General features: G+C 49.0%; 1 protein-coding gene and 1 long non-coding RNA gene across 3 annotated transcripts in view; both read right to left on the bottom strand.

The window, feature by feature from the left end:
- Positions 1-1,895: 1,895 nt before the first annotated feature.
- On the bottom strand, positions 1,896-22,122 carry ccdc80 (coiled-coil domain containing 80). 2 transcript variants are annotated; one of them, XM_083921790.1, is made up of 10 exons: positions 20,599-22,122; positions 19,457-19,654; positions 18,423-18,889; positions 16,830-17,168; positions 15,004-15,160; positions 11,547-11,683; positions 10,573-10,724; positions 8,263-8,366; positions 6,094-6,177; positions 1,896-5,273 (listed from the first exon to the last, which is right to left on the bottom strand). In XM_083921790.1, exons 1-10 carry the CDS (start codon positions 21,287-21,289, stop codon positions 4,951-4,953), a joined length of 2,652 nt encoding a protein of 883 aa, XP_083777916.1. In that variant the 5' UTR covers positions 21,290-22,122; the 3' UTR covers positions 1,896-4,950. The 2 variants fall into 2 exon arrangements, with proteins under 2 accessions (XP_083777916.1, XP_083777917.1); XM_083921791.1 differs by having other exon boundaries at positions 18,423-18,886.
- The window catches only part of LOC310952953, a 403,897-nt gene continuing 382,078 nt past the window's right edge, over positions 1,896-23,714 (bottom strand). Inside the window, exon 2 of the long non-coding RNA XR_014593384.1 lies at positions 1,896-2,326. This is a non-coding gene — a long non-coding RNA (uncharacterized lncRNA). The remainder of the gene's footprint in view (positions 2,327-23,714) is intronic.

Below are 23,714 nucleotides of genomic sequence, written 5' to 3'. Positions count from 1 at the left end.
TGTAAACGGGTTCTCTGGGTCCAGATGAATGTAAACGGGTTCTCTGGGTCCAGATGAATGTAAACGGGTTCTCTGGGTCCAGATGAATGTAAACGGGTTCTCTGGGTCCAGATGAATGTAAACGGGTTCTCTGGGTCCAGATGAATGTAAACAGGTTCTCTGGGTCCAGATGAATGTAAACGGGTTCTCTGGGTCCAGATGGATGTAAACAGGTTCTCTGGGTCCAGATGAATGTAAACGGGTTCTCTGGGTCCAGATGGATGTAAACAGGTTCCCTGGGTCCAGATGAATGTAAACGGGTTCTCTGGGTCCAGATGAATGTAAACGGGTTCTCTGGGTCCAGATGGATGTAAACAGGTTCTCTGGGTCCAGATGGATGTAAACAGGTTCCCTGGGTCCAGATGAATGTAAACGGGTTCTCTGGGTCCAGATGAATGTAAACAGGTTCTCTGGGTCCAGATGTGTGGATGTAAACAGGTTCTCTGGGTCCAGATGGATGTAAACAGGTTCTCTGGGTCCAGATGAATGTAAACGGGTTCTCTGGGTCCAGATGGATGTAAACGGGTTCTCTGGGTCCAGATGAATGTAAACGGGTTCTCTGGGTCCAGATGTGTGAATGTAAACAGGTTCTCTGGGTCCAGATGAATGTAAACAGGTTCTCTGGGTCCAGATGAATGTAAACAGGTTCTCTGGGTCCAGATGAATGTAAACGGGTTCTCTGGGTCCAGATGGATGTAAACGGGTTCTCTGGGTCCATGAACAGTTGAAGGTCATAAACTGGGTCTGAGTGTAAACATGAGACTCTTGTGGACTCAATGAGCCCGGTTGTCTTCATGTGTGATGACGTCGTCGTCTTAAATCAGCTGTTGTGACGTTTAAAAAGTCTGAATCTGTGCAACAAATGGTATGAACCCAGAAACGGCTGCTGCATCATGAGTGAGAATATATTTAAATCTTTATGTGATAAGCTTTTAAAATGTATTTAATTTATTTATTTATGATCTATGACTACAAACAGGTGAGACAGTGATCTGCACCTCAAAATGCTCTTCATGTTTCCAGCTTTTAGATGGTGAACGCCGCCTCTCTGTGGCGTTTACTGTTCACCTCCTGCCCCCTGAACATCTTGCCCCCTCTAAAAAAGACAAAAAAAACTCTTAAGGTAAATCTATGACAGGGTTGTCGGTTCATTTTAAATGGCTGCTGGGACGCAGGTTCGAACCCCTGTGTGGACCATGATTGGAGCGTGGACTGGTGGCTGGAGACGTGCCAGTTCATCTCCTGGGCACTGCCGAAGTGCTGTTGAGCAAGGCACCGAACCCCCAACTGCTCGGGGCGCTGATCCATTGGCAGCCCCCTCGCTCTGACATCCATTAATTACATGATAGGGTTGTTGGTTCTTTTTAAATGGTTGATTAGGGCGCCAGTAGCTCAGTTCGTAGGTGACTTGGCTGGAAACTGTAGGGTCTCTGGTTCGAATCCCTGTGTGGCCCATGAATGGAGCGTGGACTGGTGGCTGGAGAGGTGCCAGTTCATCTCCTGGGCACTGCAGAGGTTGAGCAAGGCACTAAACCCCAAACTGCTCGGGGCACTGATCCATTGCCAGCCCCCTCCATTAATTGTGTGTGTGTGTGTGTGTGTGTGTGTGTGTGTGTGTGTGTGTGTGTGTGTGTGTGTGTGTGTGTGTGTGTGTGTGTGTGTGTGTGTGTGTGTGTGTGTGTGTGTGTGTGTGTGTGTGTGTGTGTGTGTGTGTGTGTGTGTGTGTGTGTGTGTAACCTGAATAATAACCACCAGGCGGAGCTGTTGCACTAAAGATTCTTACGGTGCAGCAGTTTCCACTGAAGCTCTGCAGCTCAGGTGTATTAACTCTGCACAGCAACACAAAGAGCATCACGGGTAGTAAACACATGTTTATTTGTCTTTTAGCACAGTCGAGTATAAATAAGAACATTATATCGCAACAGAAACTTTACAAAAGAGAAAAAATGTGACAGCTTCTTTTCATAAAACCATCGCTGCTGCACCTCAGATGCAACAGATGTCCAATAAATACACATATGTCTTATTTTAGCCCGTTATCTACAACATCAAAGGTCGGTGCAGATAACATGGAAGTGTAAAGTTTGACCTGGAAGGTGAAGGAGACAGGATAAAGAGGATGAAGTGCAAAACACTCTGTTTGAAATCCCTAAAACAAAAACTACAACAGGTCCCTGAACCTCGTGGCTCGTCTCTGCGAGGTCAGTTAAGGCCGGGTGAGATTTGGAGCTTGTGACAAATAGTTCCTGCACTTGTGTGTGTTCATTCATTCAATAATCTTCAGCCTCTTGTCCCTGTGGGGGGGGGGGGGTCCCAGTTGACATCGGGCGGGAGACGGGGTCCACCCTGGACAGGACGCCAGTCTATCACAGGGCACATAGAGACGAACAGAGACAGACAACCATTCACACCTACGGGTGATTTAGAGTCATCAATGAACCCAACACCTGCACGTCTTTGGACTGTGGGAGGAAACCGGAGAACCCGGAGAAAACCCACGCAGACACGGGGACAACATGCAAACTCCACACAGAAGGGCCCCAGCAGGGATTCAAACCAGGAGCCCTCTCACTGTGAGGCGACAGTGCTAACCACCACACCACTTATATGTGTGTATGTGTCAATTTGTTATAAAGTTTTGCAGCTGTAGAGATATTATGTGCACATGTAACTCAAATCTGTGAGGAGCAGTGAGGTTTCACAAAGTCTGACAGATGGGCGCGCACGTTTCCTCTCTCTGTGTTTGACCCTGTGCAAATTATAGCCGTGCATAAAACGCTTTTACACGTGCACAAAATATCTCCACAGCTGCAAAACTCTATTACAAATTCACACATTCAGAAACGTGCATGCACACAAACGTCGGGGGGGGTTTTAAGATGTGTTTTCCTTGTTTCTCAGGCGTCGTCCACATGAACACGGGGGTTTTTAAATTGAACTTTTATGGCCCCCGGTACGTCCACACCACCAGTGTGATCTACATTAAACCGCAAAATCCGCCTCAAACAATGTCATGCACATGCCAAAGCAGCAGGTGGAGACAGCACTCCTAACAGGAAGTCCATTTCACCCAATCAATGAATAGATGACGCTGACGTCTCTGTTGCTGGATGTGGTTGAGTAGCTGCATGACCTCCTAACCAGAGTGGAGCTGGAGTGTGCTGACGTTGGCCTCAGGCTAAATGCAAAGGAGACCGAGGTCATGACCTACAACATCCCCAAAGAACATCTGCCCCTAACAACATTGGAGGGTACTGCGCTGAGGGAGGTGGGTGACTTTAAGTACTTGGGCGCATGGGTCGGCTCCACAGAACAGGAAGCTAAAGTGAGGAAAGCGTCGCCTGGAGAGCTCTTAATGGCACGACCAGTGTGTGGAAATCCAACCTCCCCCTGGACATCGAGATCAGCTTCTTCTCTGCGACCGTGGAGTCCGTTCTCCTCTACGGCTGTGAATGCTGGACACTCACACGAGCCCTACAGAAATCCCTGGATGGATGCTACACCAGAATGTTGCGTGCAGTGCAGAACATCAAGCAGGACGAACATATCACCAACAAGTGTCTGTACGGGGCGTTACCAAAGATAGGAGCGAGGAGACACCAAGATCTCCCAGAACCAACACATGGGCTTTGATCAAGAGGACGCCCCACCCCGACTTTTGTGGGCGTACTAAAGAAAGACGCTAGTGCAGAGAGCACAGATGAGCTGGCCAGATGTACGGAGAACCGAGATGACTGGAGACGACGATGGTCGGCTCGTCTGAGGACGACGTAGAGAGATGAGACACACAAAGATATTACTGAGCAGCAGTGTTTTGGCGAGGTCGTCCATAACAGCAACTTAGAATCAGACTCTCCGTCAGCTGCTCACGTCTAAAGTGTTGACTTACTGTTGCACTGTTTTAATATATTCAGTTAGACAAATGTCAACCTGTATGGGAAAGATAACCTTTATTGTGAAGGGACCTTTATTGTGAAGGGACCGGATGTGGTGTTAAAGAAGGTTGTTGTTTTTGTTGGGGACGGGCCAAGATGGCGAATAACGTCGGTGTTGAGCCGCAGTCAAAGTTTGTATTTCGAAAACACCTACGTTCGTCTGGACAGAGGTCTCGGTGTTCCCTTGTCTCGGTGTTCCCTTGTCTCTGTGTTCCCTCGTCTCGGTGTTCCCTCGTCTCGGTGTTCCCTCGTCTCGGTGTTCCCTTGTCTCTGTGTTCCCTTGTCTCTGTGTTCCCTTGTCTCTGTGTTCCCTTGTCTCTGTGTTCCCTTGTCTCGGTGTTCCCTCTTCTCTGTGTTCCCTTGTCTCCGTGTGCCCTTGTCTCCGTGTTCCCTTGTCTCGGTGTTCCCTTGTCTCCGTGTGCCCTTGTCTCCGTGTTCCCTCTTCTCTGTGTTCCCTTGTCTCCGTGTGCCCTTGTCTCCGTGTTCCCTCTTCTCTGTGTTCCCTTGTCTCTGTGTTCCCTTGTCTCTGTGTTCCCTCGTCTCCGTGTGCCCTTGTCTCCGCGTTCCCTTGTCTCCGTGTTCCCTTGTCTCCGTGTTCCCTTGTCTCCGTGTGCTCTTGTCTCTTGCTTTGGTTTGTAGCTGTAGCTTCTTCGTGTCTGTTTTCCCCAAAAGCTTCATGAAAGTCCGTTTTTGTTATTTCTTAATTATTTGTAAAAATCGTCTGACAAGCTCAAAATCTTCACCGACCTTTATTGACCTCACACATCTACACAGTTATTGGCTGATCTAAGCCCCTTACACGTTACTTGCAGCATACTATGCTATTTATATATCAAAGCTCTGGGTAGGTGAAAGCGACATCTGTGAGGCTTTCACTAAGTGCTACAAAACATTCAAGGACCTCGGTCCGTCTGAGCCGACTGCCTGGTGCAGGACAGGAAGGAAAGATTAAAAGAGTTATGTGTGAAAGCACCAGTTAGTAACCGTAGCCCTGGTGGTAGCCGTCCTGGTAGCCGTGTTCGTATCCGTGCTGATGGTAGCCGTAGCCGCCGTACTCGTCCTCGGGGCAGCGCATGCCCAGAGACTGCTGGATGGCCATCTCCTGTCTGCGTAGCTGCATGGAGTCCACCAGGTCGTAGATATTAGCCATGGACCACATGGGGGAGGGGTACCAGGACTTGACATTGCCGTCCTTCCCGACCAGCAGCATAGAGAAGTATTCTGGGCTGATCTGGAAGTAGTTCCTCATGTCCTTCACCAGCGAGCCTGTCAGCCCTTCGCGCTCCACGGTGGCGCTCCCTGGATGGAGCAAAGATCAGGAATTAGGAATCAACTATTCTCGTCCTTGCATTAGAGCATACAGTAGAATATATGTCTCATAGCAATGTCTCTGTGGGAGCACCCTTAATTTGGTTGTACTGTAACTTGTGCAATGACAATATAGGCTATCTATATCTCTATCTATGTCTATATCCTGCATTTAGAAATCCATTATTACTCAGTGAAGATTGAAGCTTGTCTTTTAAAAAAATAGGCTAAATTTATCCGGAAGAAAAGTGCAATTTGATGTTTTCTTTAAATCTTTCATCTCTGATATTTAGCCTCATGGAAATTAGTTCTTAGAGGCGAATGCTAGCTGACGTTAGCTTTGCTGTGTTGCGAGAGTTGGTTGCTGAGACAGGAACAGGTCAAAGTTAATTATTCCCTGATTTGTCCATCTGAAAAATGACGCTTTGGTGTCAGATTGTTCAGGAGAGATGTGTCTTAGGGTCCGATGTTTACTTCAGTGAAAAGGGGACAGTTATAATCTGTGTTCACAGAGAAACAAGTGACACAGACACAGGAAGTTGCTTTGAGCTGCACCGTCTCACTTCTAAAACATCTCCAGTTTAGGAAAAAGGTCGAGGTTTGGGTTCAAATAAGTGTGTGAAGTAACGGGAAACCAACAGCTGTGTTAGTTTGACCCTCTCATCCACCCCGACCTCCTCTCTGACAGCGCTGCAAGACTACGAGGGTTACACACAAATTAAACAGTGCATTACATTTATTAGTATAAATACGAGCAGTGAAAGAGAGCAGTCTGATCCTCGATCATTATTTTAGATGAAAAAGTTCTTACCGTTGATTGGATAGAGCTCCAGGACTCCGCCCATATCCACCAGCTCCGTGCCGACCAACTTCAGGATGGCGATGTGCCTCAGACCTGTCACCATGGCAACGACAACCACATTAACACATCAGAGAGAGGCAGATATGTTAGAGAGAAAGTCACTGGTCACACACGGCATCTTCCCTGCGGCTGCTCTTTACTGGAACCAGTAAGCACTGGTTTGTGTGTACAGGGGGCGGAGAGCGCGCGGTGGTCCGCAGAGAGTCCTGCCAATGAGCTGTTTCCTCTGAAGGGAGAAAGCCACATGAAAGACAGGAGGAGGCAGAGCCAAGGGCTGAATACCAGGATGAAAACCCGTCCGACCTTCAGCCCCGTCGGCCCCCTTTTGTCCGAGGCCGACTCCGCCAAGAGCAACACACGAGGCTGCTCTGGGGCTGCTGATAAGCAACACAAGCTTTTCTTTTCAGTCATCTGATTAGATCATATGGAAAAACAGTGTTCAGACATGTTTTCCAAAAAGGCAGATTTACTGTTGAAGCTTTGACTCACAGCTTTTGGATTGTTCCAGAAGAGCGACCGAGTGTGCACACATCCAGGCAAAATACACCAAAATAGGTCCGACACTGCAAGGCTCAACTATGATTCATGTATTATTCTAAAAAGGCAGTGTTTTAATCTGTGTTTCTTGTCTTTTGCCTGGCTGTGCACACACTAACTCCAGACATCATGAATCAAACTTTTAGTCAGGATGGGAATTGAGTCGGTTGCAGAAGCCAGCCAGCTCCGCGCGTAACGCCAATGTGTCATAAACGGTTTCTTTTCTAGTTAATCACCTGAAAACGACCCCAGGCTGCCACAGTGAGCCCACACAGACCTCTACACCCTTCAGACTGCTCGGGTAAAGCACGACTCGGACAGACTCTCTCCGTTTTCAGCTGAGACGGAGGGTACGACTGACGTTGTTCCAGTGTTAATGAGTTAGCGGCTAGCGGACTTCCTCTGCTCAGAACAGCAGTGAACTTCAGCTGCAAGCACGCTTTTTAAAGTTGTGCTCCATAAGATTTCCATATATTTAATCGTCTTTTAGGTTTCTCTCTATCCCAGAGTGAGTTAAAACAATGGGGATTGGTCATGTGACCTGTAATGAAAGCACTTGTTGAATCTCATCTCATCTTCAGCCTCTTATCCGGGGTCGGGTCGCGGGGGCAGCAGCTCCAGCAGGGACCCCAAACTTCCCTTTCCCGGGCCACATTAACCAGCTCTAACTGGGGGATCCTGAGGCGTTCCCAGGCCAGTGTGGAGATCTAATCTCTGCACCTGGTCCTGGGTCTTCCCCGAGGCCTCTGGATTATTCCGATATCTGTGTCTGTGGAGACGTTCCCTCTCTAGATGTAAATAAGCTGCCATGTTAGTGACGCTGCTGACAGACGTTGGTCCGCTGGCCCAGATTGTCACTAACAGTAATGCTGCGTTCACTTGTAATCAGAAATCATGAAACTCAACTTCTGAGTCAGGCTTGTAGTAAGGACAGAAGTGTAATAGGAACGTGTGTGTGTGGATTTAAGAGGGGACCATTTAGGGGACGGACCAGACGTAGAGAGATGAATGTTTCAGTAAAGTTTACAAAAGAAAATAAAGAGTCAGCACACAAAGTGACCATGAACGTGACAAGATGGAGGCTCTGAAAGAACAAGATCACCTGCAGTTACGTCTGACCGCCACAGAGGGCGCTAGAAACAAGCTACCTCAAATCTGATGGAGTTCTGGAGAAGTTCTTCTTCCGTAAACTCTCATAAAGCTAAGAAAGGGATCCTCACGTCTCCACAGTCGACGTATCCCCATCAAACATTGATCATGTTTGCCTATCAATATGATTGAACATTCACAGGCTTATATCCAGCTTTGTAACAAACACTGGAAAGTCAGAGGTCCCCGTGCACATTAGCTTCTCTGACACTGACAGCGTGCTAACTCTCACGTAGCAAGAAGCAGAAGAACTACACGCGAGATCCCGCCTGGCCCACGGATCACTTTGCATGGATTCATTGTTTAAAAGCATCCTGTTGACGGTCGTCGCTGGTGAAAGTTGTTTTCCAGACTTCAGGAAAGTGAGCGAGCTGAGCGGTCACAGTCGGTTATTTTCGGAGCGCGGCGGCAGGTTGATGTCTGGTGACTCACCGAGGTTGCAGGCCTGGCTGTTGAGGGAGTAGAGCTGCTGCTGATAGGCCCACTCCTCGTCGTTGGGGGCGGAGATGATGAACAGGCGTCGTCTCCATCGGAACCTGCAATCACAGAATATTTAAGTTTAAGTGGCCCCTTTCGGTGCGGCAGTGAAAGCTCTGTGCTAACACGAGGGGTTTGTACGCCGACGTGTTCCCATATCATTACTGCCAGAGGGTGACAACCCCGAATTATGGTCAAAACGCAGCACTGAGATCTGAAGCTGAAACTCGGGTCTCTATGGTAACAGAAGACGGCCATCTGAGGAAAATATGGGACTGCAGAGATTCAGCCTTGAAGTCGACTTTATGCTCCTTTTAATATCCGTGGAAAACACACAAACAGATCCTCCAGATGCTGCAGCAGCTGTTTGATGGGAGCAGAAGCAGAAACGAGCCAGTAACTCTGACCGCCAACCGCTCTGCAGAACATTTAAAGATATAAAATACAGGATATTCTGCTTTAAAATGTGTAAAAACCACTTACTGTTAACGACTAATGTTCTATATTTAGCTGAGTTGTGTTCTTACGTTGTCCAGAGAAAAGTCCTTTCTGTCAGAAGCTTCACAAATTTAATGTTAAGACACATTTTGACCAAACACTTTTCAGATCTTGGTGGTTTTTAACTCTATATTTGAAGCAGATGAAGGATTTTAGGGCGCCCTCCCACTGTGCCTCCGTCCCGTGCCCCGTGCTTTAGGGTCCTTGTCCCCCCCTCCAGGCCCGTTTGTACTCACACTACCTGGGCCTCGGAGAATGCTTCTTGCTGCCTATACGTCATCACGCCGTAACACGTCACACGCATTGATGACGTCATGGCGATGCGTGGCTTTGTTTCCAGATCTTTCCGTAGACCTCTGAGTTTTTGTGCGTCTTGTCGACTGTTTTTGAATCTTTTCATCGACCAAATCTGCAGTAAACACTCCACCTCCGCATCACACCAACGTGAACCTTTCACCGCCATTGTTTGAAATGTCCGCGCATGGTCCCTCCTTCTTTTTTCTACGTCCCAACAGGCGCACAGGAAATGACCTCAGAGCCGCCGTAGGCCTCGTGCTCGTACACGTGCGCACACTCGTGCTCGTACACGTGCAAACGTGCTTTACAAAAGCCCACCTCTCCCAAACGGGCCGTAGACGGCCAGCTGGCCGCAGTTATGCGCGGAGCGGTTGCACTCACACTGGTCAAACAAACTAGACTTGACCTGAAAAACCTGTTTTGGCGCGGTGCGGAAGGACAGTGTGAGTGCGCCCTTAGTCGTCGGATGTCTGGATCTGCAGTGATCAATGAAACACGCTGAGCTAACGTTAGCAGCAGCCGAACAGCGTCGGAGAAACACTGATTTTTAATGTGAAACTGCTTTATTCAGCGTTTTTACGAGACCTCTGAAAACAAAAACCTCCTGAACGATGAGTCATGACTAAGAGAAGCTGACTGACGTTGCGTAAAATCATCCCATGGTCTTTTCCGGCACTTACACAAATCAAATAAGCCATGGAGACAATCTGGTAGAGTCGCTAACAGTGATTAGCTCGGGGCAGTACGGTGAAGGCATTCAAAGGTCTTTTTTAACCACTAATGCTGCTGAAAATAACAGCAAACCTCTGCAGCAGCATGAGAAGAGTCCCTACACACACAACAAAGCACCAACAGCGTAGTTATTGAAGCCAGAGTTTATTAAAGAGTGTTTTAAAGACTTACCTACTGGCCCCTGTACCAGCTCCTCTCATAGTGAAGTCCATTACAGTGGAAGGAGCCCATTGGTGCTTTGTTGTGTGTGTAGGGACTCTTCTCATGCTGCTGCAGAGGTTTGCTGTTATTTCAATGGTTTATTAGATGTACGTAAAAGACCATGGGAGGATTTTACGCCTGAACACTTTAAACAGCTTTATTAAAGCTTTGCCAGTGAAGAGATATTCATGTAAAATACGTCCCTCAGGTGTTTGGTAGTAGATTTATTTTATACTTGAAGGGCTTTTGTCCGTGGGTAAGTTGCAATGAAGCAAAAACTTAATGCTAAATCCCTAAATTTAGACAATACTGTGCTTCCAACTAAGGAAATGATCAAGACAAAGCCAGGTCCATAAAGACGTGGTTCTCTCAGAAAAGCTTGCAGCTGATTAAAACGGCGTTGGAGCCCGATTTTTTGCGTTGTGAGGTGACACAGCAGTCCGCCTTCGTCTCTGCTCGTTCTGTCTGTTTGGTGCATCAGGGCTTTGGATGTCCACATAACTTTAGGTCATTTAAAAACTCCAGAAACAACTTTACCTGGAGAGGAAGTTCTCCAACGATCGGGGCTTGTCCTCTTTCTTACAGACGACGCCATCTCTCTTCTGCTGCTCCATCTCTCGGATGCGGGAGGAGAAGGTGTCGACGTAGTCAAATACAGCCTTCATGGCAATGGGAACCTCGTAGGCTTGCTGACAAAAGAACATCAACGAGAACCAGATTTATTCTCCCGAAGGTCGAATACAAAGTGTGGTGAAGCTGCGGGATGAATAAATCAATATCCTGGATACGACACACGGGGTGAGACGCTGTTGAGGCAGTTTCCAAGAAAGCGATGAACATGTTGAAGTGGTCTGACCTTTCACCACATCACACACATTCTTCAGAATAACTTCTGGGAAGCAGCACAAGGTTTAAACCCTTTACGAAATACTAAACAATGTCAGCATGAATATGTAACCCAGCCACAGACTCTCACAGCCGCCTCCACGCTGAATGTGCTGCTCCTTCACACCCACACCCACATCCCCGTACGTTCACAGACTGCCCTGTCTCTGCCTCTGTCAGCAGAGACGCCAACACTGGCCTCTTTGATGAGTCCGTCCAAAAACAGCCTGGTGGTTTACCCTGGCATGCACACACACACACACATACACACACACACACACGCGGGTGTGGGGCAAATGTCATGTTGAGTAAATTAAAGCAGTGTTTCAGTGAAGGCAGCGCGTTGGCACTACGAGGACGCGTGCATCCACCTTCAAAGAGAAAGAGGATGAAAGTGTTGGGCAGAAAGCTGGTGAAGCTGTGAACTTACATACAATTAGACCTAGAAGCGGGAAAATTCAGGTTGTTAATTGCAGTCGATTGTTCAGAGGTGGAGCTGAGGTATCCGTCCAGGGCTGTTGATCAAACTACCCTGAATAACAGGCAGCCCAGGTCCCTGGTAGCGTGCCACGATGACCCCAGGTCGACCTAACTTTGGGACACATCTACAGAGAGCGAGCCCTCACCTTGACTCTCATGTCGGCGTCGGTGAGGACCATGTAGAAGTCATCGTGGGTCATGCTGAACTCCTTCCTCAGCTCTGTGATCAGATCCTGGTTCACCAGGTCCTCCTGACGAAGACCCTTCATGGGTTTGTCATTTTCTGGAGACAGAAAGATACAGAGGTGAGATTGTGAAGGTAAATTAACTTATTTTCAAATGTGTTTTGCAGAGAAAAGGCTTATGGAGTAGTGGCCTGTATCAACAGAGTGTTTTTTCAATGGTTCCCAATGAGCTGAACGTGCCAGAGTGTACACAGCCGCTCCGCCTTTTTTGTGTGGTCACTTCGAACGCCCCTGAACTTTTCAGAAAAGTGCTGGTGATTGATTTTGTTATGTAGATTTGTGTGACGTCTCCGGGTTCTCCGGTTTCCTCCCACAGTCCAAAGACGTGCAGGTGTTCGGTTCATTGATGACTCTAAATCACCCGTAGGTGTGAATGGTTGTCTGTCTCTGTTCGTCTCTATGTGTCCTGTGATAGACTGGCGTCCTGTCCAGGGTGGACCCCGCCTCACGCCCGATGTCAGCTGGGATCGACTCCAGCCCCCCACAACCACGACAGGGACAAGCGGATGAAGATGAATCAATGAATTAACACTTTAAATTTCCCTGTTAATTCTCTGGAAACAATTCAGATTAATTCGTCTTTTTGGTGTAAACTAATTTATTTCATTCATTTTTTTGCCCCTTAGCGAGTTTGTGCACGCCACTGCTGCTTTCAGTGACTGTAAACGTTTCCATGCGTGCAGTAAAGTCACTGCGTCAAATACCGTGGGATGTTTAAGCAGCAAAAAAACTGTAGTTATAAACCTGACAGAGGAAACTAAACTTTCAGCTCCTGGGGTCACGTCACTGTGTTCCTCGTGAATGAGCTCAGTGGAGCAGCAGCTCTGCTCCGATCACGTTTTAGAGAATGTAATGAATGTTTTCCGCATTATTAATGTATTAAATCTGTCAAGAGTTGCTTCTGTCAGTCCCTCCTCTCTCCCCTTTGTGTTTGTTTGTCCAGGAACAGGAAGGTAGCGAGTTACACGGATCACTTCCAGGAAGTAGCAGGAGGTGACAGGCATGCAGCGCCGGACCGTTGTTCTCATTTACTTGGTAAACTCTTCGTCGGTTGGCTCCCGTTTGTCATTCGTTCCGGTATTGTGGAAGAAAACATGATTGAGAAAGTGAATAACAGGCCGAGGTCACTGTGTACTGGGGACATCGGCCTGATAAGCACATTCTGTTTAGAAAACAATAGAACTGTATTTGGGCACGATGACGTCTGGACACCAAGTAGACGCCACTGATTGTAAATGTACTGAGTGTGTAGTGGGGGCTGGATGGCGATGGCGATGTGCCGCGGATGGTGAATTGATTTCTAACGATAACACTTTAGGGTGCACTCACACTGTCCTTCCGCACCGCGCCAAAACCTTTTTTTCGTGTCAAGCCTAGTGCGTTTGACCAGTGTGAGTGCAACCGCTCCGCGCATAACTGCGGCCAGCTGGCCGTCCACAGCCCGTTTGGGAGAGGTGGGCTTTTGTAAAGCGCGTTTGCACATGACTTAATGTTGTTTTTGACCCAATTACGAACCGACTACGTTAGCGTGGTATATTCCTGCGTGCTAAACCAAAACAGCATATTTCCAGTATATGAGAAGAAGACTGACGTGGAGAGTCTCCTGCTGTGAGCTGCACGTGAGAAAGAGACACAATAAAATACACATGCTGTGTCTGCAACCTAAAACTCCACACTATGAGGTCACTAACTCGGGGAGGGGCAGCCCTGAAAGAGCCCGTTGTTTGTATACAGTACATGCTCACACAAACACACACACACACTCACACACTCACACACACTAACACACTCACTGACCTAACGTGGAAATAAAGTGTAAGGGAGTCCGACCACAGGTGGGTGGCGGCGTCGGCGTCGGCTGACGTCACCTCGGCACTTTTTCCAGTATAAAACCTTGTTGTCATGCGGAGCGACAGACTCATAAAGTTTTACAAAGTGGCGAGTGCGTGTCCTGAAGTTAACACGCACTCGCCACAGCCATAAAATGTCTCAAAATACTGAAAACAGATGACACAGCGCATTTCTTTAAAACACCAGGTCCTTTTGAAGGAGCTCAGAGAGAAAACTGTTCCTTATAATAAGTTACAAACGGGGCTTTAAAGACCCTTTAACTGCTGTTCTGCATCCGCTCTTCCTCATGTGTTGTTGTCCATGTATTCATTCATTTGTCTCATCTTCAACCTCTGATCCAGGGTCAGGTCTCAGGCGCAGCAGCTCCAGCAGGGACCCCAAACTTCCCTTTCCCGGGCCACATTAACCAGCTCTAACTGGGGGATCCTGAGGCGTTCCCAGGCCAGTGTGGAGATCTAATCTCTCCACCTGGTCCTGGGTCTTCCCCGAGGCCTCCTCCCAGCTGGACGTGCCTGGAACACCTCCCTAGGGAGGCGCCCAGGGTTCATCCAGACCAGATGATCCTGAACCACCTCAACTGGCTCCTTTCAACACAAAGGAGCAGCGGCTCTACTCCGAGTTCCTCACGGATGCTGAACTTCTCCCCCTCTCTCTAAGGGAGACTCCAGACCCCCTCCTGAGGAAACACATTTCACACGCTTGGACCCGCGACCTGGTTCTTTGGGTCCTGACCCAGCTTTCATGACCACAGGTGAGGGTAGGAACCAGGACTGAGCGGTAGATCCAGAGCTTTAAACTGGTATCAGGACGCCTCAGATTTTAGGGCACACTCACACTACCTGGGCGTCGGAGAATGCTTCTTGCTGCCTATGCGTCATCACGCCGTAACACGTCACACGCATTGATGACGTCATGGCGATGCGTGGCTTTGTTTCCAGATCTTTCCGTAGACCTCGGAGTTTTTGTGCGTCTTGTCGACTGTTTTTGATTCTTTTCATCGACCAAATCTGCAGTAAACACTCCACCTCCGCATCACACCAACGTGAACCTTTCACCGCCATTGTTTGAAATGTCCGCGCATGGCCCCTCCTTCTTTTTTCTACGTCCCAACAGGCGCACAGGAAATGACCTCAGAACCGCCGTAGGCCTCGTGCTCGTACACGTGCGCACGCTCGTGCTCGTACATGTGCAAACGCGCTTTACTAAAGCCCACCTCTCCCAAACGGGCCGTGGACGGCAAGCGTGCCGCAGTTATGCGCGGAGCAGTTGCACTCACACTGGTCAAACGCACTAGGCTTGACCCGAAAAACCTGTTTTGGCGCGGTGCGGAAGGACAGTGTGAGTGCGCCCTCAGAGCGTCTACAGCTCTTACTGTTATGAATCTGTGACGTTACGTAAACGCAGTCATGGCAAAATAAGTTAATCCCGCCAATCATGGATTTCACAGCCTATCAGAGATCCAAACAACAGCCTTTTGAAGCGTCCCGTCCCCCGATGAGAGACTCACCCAGCTGGTAGTGGTCGATCTTCATGGTGGAGTTGGTCAGAGAGCCGAAGATGGTGATGATGGAGACTTTCCTGATGGCCATTTCACACACAGACTCCAGGTACTCGTCCCTCTGCTGAACATACATAGTGTTCTCCTCACCGGGCGACGTAATCAGCTGGAGGAAGGAAGGCAGGGAGGTTAGAGTGTCATGTATATGCAATGAAAACACACACACACACACACACACACACACACACACACACAGTGCTGCTGCAGAGGTGATGTTTACATTAACCTGCAGGCGGAGGACGGGGTATATTTCCCCAGCCCGCCCGCGGCGCTGCTGGGATCTGAGTCTCTACAGAGACACTCAGTCTGTTAGCACGCAGCTGTGCAGCCGCTCGGATCGCAGCTCTGTAAACTTTATGTCTGTTCATGTTACAAACCACTTCAGTGTGATTATGAAGCAGGGACAGTATAGAAAATAACAAGTGAACGACCCGCGGGCCCAAAGCACAGGGTCGGTTACAGTAAACATTGATCAACAGTCGATTCCTTCTCCAGGTGTTCAGATTTCTTATAACTTTCTGATAAGGGGGGATAAACCTCCTCTTATTGAAGTTGCAACACGCTGTAGATCATCTCCACCCCCCGATCCACTGCTCACTTTGTCTGAAGACCATGTGCCTCGGGCCGAGGGTACAGCAGGCGGGTCAGCTCCACTCACTTAATTTACACTTCAAAAATAAACAAAACTGTCTTTTAAATTAAAGAAATAATGAGCTACGATTGAACTTCATGAAGCGCCTCTTTCACCTGACATTTAGTCCTTTTGACAAACACACACCTGGTCCTTTAACACCTGGGCAGTGTCCAACGTCTGCACACAGACCCCGACAGGCCGCAAGAAGCAAAGCAGACTTAGTGTCATTACGGAGTAAAATCAACCCATGGTGTTCTTCGGTACTTACCTACATCAAATAAGCCATCGAGACAGTTTTTCCTGTATGAACTATCAACGGAGAAATCCAGGAGAGGCGCTAACAGCTGGACGTGGCTAACAGTGGTTAGCTCGGGGCAGCACGGTGAAGGCATTCAAAGGTCTTCTTTAACCACTAATGCTGCTGAAAATAACAGCAAACCTCTGCAGCAGCATGAGAAGAGTCCCTACACACAAAACAAAGCAGCAACAGCGTAGTTAGTGAAGCCAGAGTTTATTAAAGAGTGTTTTAAAGACTTACCTACTGGCCCCTGTACCAGCTCCTCTCATAGTAAAGTCCATTACAGTGGAAGGAGCCCATTGGTGCTTTGTTGTGTGTGTGTAGGGACTCTTCTCATGCTGCTGCAGAGGTTTGCTGTTATTTTCAGCAGCATTAGTGGTTAAAAAAGACCTTTGAATGCCTTCACCGTGCTGCCCCGAGCTAACCACTGTTAGCCACGTCCGCCTATTAGCATCTCTGTTAATATTTCCTACAGGAAAAAACTGTCTCGATGCTTAATTTGATTTATCTAAGTGTCGATGCATTATATTAGAAAACATGCTATATGAACTATTCAAAATGTAACCTTCATTTCAAAATTTCTACTTTTATAAACAATAAACAAGTGAGACGCGTTTTGAACAGAAAAGACAGCATTCAAAGGTGGAAGTCGAGACAAAATAGGATAAAATTGAATGGTTTCAGCAGACGTTTGTGTTGGATCAGTGCTCCGAATGATGAGTTTACGTCTCTCGCTTATTGTCTCTGAAGATGTTTTTATGTTAACCACAGGATTTATGTGAATACCAAACACTTCTCCTAAAGTTTGTGTGTGTTCTGTTGGCAGATGAGTGCAGTCCTCACCAGCAGCCGCCTCCTGTTCTCAAAGTAGTCCAGGAAGGAGGCCAGAGAGCCCTTTGGAGGGGGCGTCGGCCTCTTCGTGGGCTTGGCGTAGTCCTCTCTCTCGGGGTAATTGGACAGCTTCTTTCCGTTTTTCTTTCCCCCGATCTTCCCCTCCTTCCCCGCCTTCCCTCCTCTCCTCTCGGCTTTCTTGGCGGCCTTGTCGCTCTTCTTCTTCTTCTTGTCGTGCTTGCCCTTGACCTTCTTGGTGGGGCTGACGTCGGGGAAGGTTTCCGTCTCCTCGGGGTCGCTGGCTGTCGGCTTGCTCGCTTCATACTTGTCCTCGTACTCGTTAGTCAACACCTGTGCAGATAAATAGATGTTGTTGGTTGAGTGATAATAAAATGTCTACAGCTTTTTAAGGTCGCAATCCCACTGTGCGTCCGTCCCGTGCCCAAACAGGTTCCACGGCTAAAGTCTGGTTCCTTTGACCAGTGTGAGTGCAACCGTACCACGCCTAGGAGCGGCACTCTTGCCGTCCACGGCCCGTTTGGGAGAGGTGGGCTTTAGTAAAGCACGTTTGCACGTGTACGAGCACGAGCGTGTGCACGTGTACGAGCACGAGGCCTACGGCGGTTCTGAGGTCATTTCCTGTGCGCCTGTTGGGACGTAGAAAAAAGAAGGAGGGACCATGCGCGGACATTTCAAACAATGGCGGTGAAAGGTTCACGTTGGTGTGATGCGGAGGTGGAGTGTTTACTGCAGATTTGGTCGATGAAAAGATTCAAAAACAGTCGACAAGACGCACAAAAACTCCGAGGTCTACGGAAAGATCTGGAAACAAAGCCACGCATCGCCATGACGTCATCAATGCGTGTGACGTGTTACGGCGTGATGACGTATAGGCAGCAAGAAGCATTCTCCGAGGCCCAGGTAGTGTGAGTACAAACTGGCCTGGAGGGGGGGACAAGGACCCTAAAGCACGGGGCACGGGACGGAGGAACAGTGGGAGGGCGCCCTAAGACATTTCCATTACTGATTAAAATGTTGTGGTTTTGCATCTCTGGGAAAAGTACTGTGTGACGACCCCTAAAGTGATATTTTAGTAGCAGTACTTTTAAAGGACTCAACAGTTTGTCAACATTGTCAATTTCACAGTTGTATTAATTCAAATCACTTCTTCAAACACATTTTTAAACACTTCCTCATATGAGATGCTGTCTTTCTTTTGTCTTTTTACTCCATCATCTGTAAATTTCATTTTATTCATCTGTCGTTACTGTTTCTTTAACGGCGTCCGATCGTTTCTTGCTTTGTTGATATGTGTATATGTGTGTATGTGTGTGTGTGTGTATGTGTATGTGTGTGTGTGTGTGTGTATAGATTTGTATGTGCTGTCTGTTTTTTTAAGGTGCTTTATAAATAAACTTCTTATTGTTATAATTATTATTTATTCATGACATGAAACTCTCACATCGTCCTGTCCCTAGATCTGAATCCCGTGAAGTAAACACACATTATTTTTAATCCCGTTAACATCGTGAGACACGTCACAGAGTCCCGCTGGTGCAGAAGGACCCCTGCTGGTGCAGAAGGACCCCGGACACTTGGACTCACCTTCTCTGCCCCGTTCTTCCTCTTGGTGGGTTTGATCTTGGAGGGTCTGTGTGTGGCAGGTACCACCCTGCGGCCATGCGGGTCTCTGTTGTCCTTGTCCGTGCGGTTATCTCCGGCCGGGGTGGTCTTTGCCGGGTACCTCTCCCTCTCCCTGCGGTTGTAGTAGTTCGGATCAGCGGTGGTTCTGGGGGCCGGGAACCACAGCGCTGTGGTGGGGGCTCTGGTGGGTCTCTGGGTGGTGGTGGTGGTGGTTCGTTTCGTGGTGGTTCTTCTGGTGGTGGTGGCTTTGGTGGTTGTGGTTGTTGTTGTTGTTGTTGTTGCCCTGGTTGTGGTGGGCCGGGTTGTGGTTGTTGTGGTGGTAGTTGTCGTGGTTGGTCGTGTAGTTGCGCTCGTGGTGGCGGCTGTGGTGGTCGTTGTCGGCTTTCTCTGGATCTTCTTCCCTGGTTTCCTCTCTACAGGTGCATCTACTGGACCACAAGACGAGAGGATGAACATCATGTCAACATTTCACGCTTTTTAAGTGTTTGTGGTGCTTTTGCATCTATTTATAGTCATTTTGCATCTTTTTGTGGTGGTTTTGCATCTATTTTTAGTCATTTTGCATCTTTTTGTGGTGGTTTTGCATCTATTTATAGTCATTTTGCATCTTTTTGTGCTGGTTTTGCATCTATTTTTAGTCATTTTGCATCTTTTTGTGGTGGTTTTGCATCTATTTATAGTCATTTTGCATCTTTTTGTGCTGGTATTGCATCTATTTTTAGTCATTTTGCATCTTTTTGCGGTGGTTTTGCATCTATTTTTAGTCATTTTGCATCTTTTTGTGGTGGTTTTGCATCTATTTTTACTCATTTTGCATCTTTTTGTGGTGGTTTTGCATAAATTTTTAGTCATTTTGCATCTGTTTGTGATGGTTTTGCATCTATTTTTAGTCATTTTGCATCTTTTTGTGGAGAGAGAAATCTGTTTTGTTTGTGTCATTTATACGAACTGACCCTTTAAGTGTGATACCGGTGTAAAAAGTGTATGACGGTCACCTGTGAGCGTGCCCTCCTCCACCTGACCCTCCACGCCGGCTGCTTTACACTTCTGCACGAAGCCCTTCTGCCGGAGCTTCTCCAGCTTCCTCATGGGCGACTGGTCGATCACCTCGTACATGGCCTCCAGCCTCACAGGGTACGGGTACCTCTCCTCCACCTGCAGGGTCTTCTTCAGCAGCACCATCCCGAACTTCCCTGCGGGTCAACACATCACTCATCACGTTTGGGCACAGACAGGAAACACTGACACATCACCGTGGGGACAGATCAGAGGCTTTGGAGAGAGATCATGAGAACTGGAGAGTTTCCAGACTCTACAGGAAAAACACCGTTACATTATCTGATCTTTTAGGAGGTTTTAGACTTTTCTCCTTCCTCGACACGTTTTCTTTCAGACTGGTGGGAAAAAAAACATTTATTTGACTTCACTTTGTCTCTTTGTGTCCGTAGATTTCCTCTAAATTCACCAGAAGTTACATTCACACAGACATTCACACTGATGGACATCTACATCTAACCAGTCACACACATTTACACACACATGTGCAGCACGAGGAGCAATTCAGGGTTCAGTGTCTTGCCCAAGGACACTTCCGGGGGAGGTGGGGATCGAACTGATCTCTCGGATGGAGGACGACCCACTCTCCCACTGAGTCACAGTCGTCTGTAACTTGTATATTTAGAAAACTTGTAATATAATAATAATTGTCTTAATGCACACTGGAAAACTGACTTGTTTTTATAGTAAAATACATTTAATGAGTCTTACTAATTTAAAAACAGTAAATTTACAATTCTAGTTCATACAATGAAACAACTGAACATGTCAGAATTTAAATAAAAGTCCTCAAATGTGCTTATTAACAGCACTTAACTCCCTATGAACAATGTTTTAGACTAAAATATTATCCTACTTGATATTCAGCAATATTCAATAACAGTGAAGTAAAATTATGATTTCTTAATAACACTGAAGTAAACAGTGATACTCTGTGGACTATTCAGGACAAATAAACACAGTCAATGGTTCCGTGTGCAGAACCTTTTGAATGCTACTGAGCCTCTATGAAGTATGATTTACGGTACCATACGGGCTTTTGTCCCCCCCCAATCCTCAGCTCTGCACCCCGGGTCCTCACCTTTCTCCAGCTTGAGCACGCTCATGAGTCTGGGGATGAGCGCCGTGTCCAGCGGCTCCTCCATCACCTTCCCCTCCGCGCTGATCCTCCTCACCTTGCCCCCCATCTCTCCCTCCTGGTGGAACACGACGATCTGGTGGACGTGTCTCTCGGCGAGCTCGCAGTAAACATCGGACTTCAGGAGGGACATCATCAGTCGGTAGTAGCCGTCTGAGTCGTGCGGCGCGGAGATCACCAGGACGCGGTTCTTTCCTGCGAAACTGGCCAGAAGATTAGGTGACCCGGCGCCGCTGGGCATCCGGGCGACCCTCGCTCTCGCTCCCGGGGCGTCTTGCAGCATGTCCGGCTGACGGGACAAGCCGAGCTGTCCGGCCCCCGCTCTCCTCGTCACTAAACCCCGACCTCCCGCTCTCTTGCCCTGCACAGTCCCTGTCCGAGCGGACACTGGAGCAGCCTCATCGGCCTGCACACCTTCCTCCTTCCTGGAGCTGTGCACCGAGATGGCCGAACCAAACCCGGGGCGCATTCTTCCAACAGGGCGCTCCTTGGTGTCCGTTGCGCCCAGATAGGCGCGCCCCAGCCGTGCGCGTCTGTGCGACTGCACCCGCTTTAAGTGAGTCTGTGTGTCGGCCTCGCCTGTCCATGTCAGCAGATACACCACAGCTACAGTGAGAACAAAAGCCCCCCGCATTCTGCCCAGATGTCAGTTAAAGTCACCGAGGGGAAGAGAAAGATCCAGAGGTGGAGCCGCGGTCCCGGCGCGTCTTTAGCGCATTTGCGAATGTGAATCAATTAATTCCAGATGAAGAGGCGCAGTGTGCGGGATCGGCGCACACCGGTGTGCCAGTGAGCATGCCTTCAGCCGAGGAAGTCCCCCTTCAGCGTCTGCTCTCGGAGGTTCGTGCGTAAACACTTAGATCCACAGCTTCATCCCAGCGACACTTCCGTTTACAGTTCTGATCCCCGGAGATCGGGACAAAGGAGATTCTGTTACACAAACATCCACAGCTCCGGAGGAACTCCTCAGACTGCGGCAGAAGGAATCAAGTCTTTGGGCGAAGAGTTTTGGACCACGTCACATCTCCAAACACACACTCGCGCTTTGTTAAAACGCTAATGAGTGGATTTATCCAAAGAATGCTCGAGCATTGTGTCCGACGGACTGTGACGCGCTCATCAGGAGGAAGAGAAGTGCAGAAAGTGCACACTGCGCTGCTGACTGTGCGCAGGGAAACGCGTCTGTGCTCATCCGCAGGTTCTCTTTGGCGAAACGGAGCTTTGGAGGCTTTCCCAGAAATGTGCACACAGACCTCAGCGGCAGGACCTGCCCCGGGACCGTCGGCTGCCAGCTCAGTCTGCAACACCCATTTGCAAACAGCCTGCCCCTTTACGAAGTGTGTCCTTGGTTTTAGGTTTCACTGGAGCACAACTCACAACAAAAGCGGACTAAAGGCGCATTTCAACACATGTGATAGCGGTGAACCGTCTGCTCCCCTGCTGGCCACATCACCGGGAAGAGGAATGACCAGTGTCAACTTTCTCCTTTAAAGCCAGCAGAGAAACGCCCCCTGAACTCAGCCCCTCCAGCTGCACACTTCCCCTCCTTCTCCCTGTGCTGCTGCACAGAAACACATGATTTAGGGAAACACCGAGCTCCTCTCCTGTGGAACCAACTCCCAAGGAAGGAGACAACGTCCCCATACGGTCCGGGCTTAGTAGACCTTTATTCTGCTGCTGTAGACCGGGTCTGCCGGGGGATCATCCTGTTCCTGATCCTCTGAGCTTCTCTCCTCCCTGTATCATTCATGTCTCATCAGTGCATGTTAGTAATTACTAATGATTGTGCTTTGTCGTCTCTCAGGTCTCTGCTGATGGTGGTGGTGCCTGCTGCCGTGGTCCTGTGTGCAGGTCTCTGCTGATGGTGGTGGTGCCTGCTGCCGTGGTCCTGTGTGCAGGTCTCTGCTGATGGTGGTGGTGCCTGCTGCCGTGGTCCTGTGTGTAGGTCTCTGCTGATGGTGGTGGTGCCTGCTGCCGTGGTCCTGTGTGCAGGTCTCTGCTGATGGTGGTGGTGCCTGCTGCAGTGGTCCTGTGTGCAGGTCCCTGGTGATGGTGGTGGTGCCTGCTGCCGTGGTCCTGTGTGTAGGTCACTGCTGATGGTGGTGGTGCCTGCTGCCGTGTTCCTGCGTTCAGGTCTCTGCTGATGGTGGTGGTGACGTCCGTCCTCCACAGATCTGCGTCTGTCCGTTCCTGCTGTTAAAGGGAAGTGCCACTGTGTGCACGAGATCGCTGCTCATGGGGGAATTGTTGTGTCTGTGTAAATCATAAATAAGTCAGAGAGTGTGGTCTTTACCTGCTCTGTAAAGTGTCCTGAGATCACTTTGGTTAAGATTTGGAACTGTAAATAAAACTGAATTGAATTAGTGTCTATTTAAACGTGTTCTCTTCCTCTTCTGTTTACACATAAATGAATGTTGTCTTCACATGGTCGTTGCCATAACAACACCATCACAATCACTGGCTTGCTCTTTCAGACTCTTTTTCCGTTTCCTCTGAGAAAGTCCCCCAGTGTGGCTTTTAATTAAGGCCTAAGTAAAGAAAAGTAAACCATAGGTCTGAGCCACATCCACTCTCACTGCTGAGGCGAAACACGGCCCACTGTGGCCCACTGTGGCCCACTGTGGCCCACTGTGGCCCGCTGTGGTCCACTGTGGCCCGCTGTGACCCACTGAGGCCCGCTGTGGGCCACTGTGGCCCGCTGTGGCCCACTGTGGCCCACTGTGGCCCGCTGTGGGCCACTGTGGCCCGCTGTGGCCCACTGTGACCCACTGAGGCCCGCTGTGGGCCACTGTGGCCCGCTGTGGCCCACTGTGGCCAACTGTGGCCCGCTGTGGCCCGCTGAGGCCCGCTGTGACCCACTGAGGCCCGCTGTGGGCCACTGTGGCCCGCTGTGGCCCACTGTGGCCCACTGTGGCCCGCTGTGGCCCACTGTGGCCCGCTGAGGCCCACTGTGGCCCCCTGTGGCCCACTGAGACCCGCTGAGGCCCGCTGTGGCCCACTTCTGCCCACTGTGGCCCACTGTGACCCACTGTGGCCCGCTGTGGCCCACTGTGGCCGAC

Source organism: Echiichthys vipera, assembly GCF_963691815.1.
Source record: "Echiichthys vipera genome assembly, chromosome: 10".
Lineage (NCBI taxonomy): Eukaryota > Metazoa > Chordata > Actinopteri > Perciformes > Trachinidae > Echiichthys > Echiichthys vipera.
The sequence above is the reverse complement of the archived record's forward strand: the minus strand, read 5'-3'. Positions and strand labels throughout refer to the sequence as shown.

What these genes read in the sequence shown, in the direction of transcription:
- ccdc80 (XM_083921790.1), bottom strand. Translation starts at nt 21,289, where the DNA reads ATGCGGGGGGCTTTTGTTCTCACTGTAGCTGTGGTGTATCTGCTGACA. An exon ending in GGAAGAACGGGGCAGAGAAG is followed by an intron (nt 17,169 to 18,422) that starts GTGAGTCCAAGT and finishes TTATCTGCACAG; the next exon opens with GTGTTGACTAACGAGTACGA. An exon ending in TTGGAGAACTTCCTCTCCAG is followed by an intron (nt 8,367 to 10,572) that starts GTAAAGTTGTTT and finishes CTGTGATTGCAG; the next exon opens with GTTCCGATGGAGACGACGCC.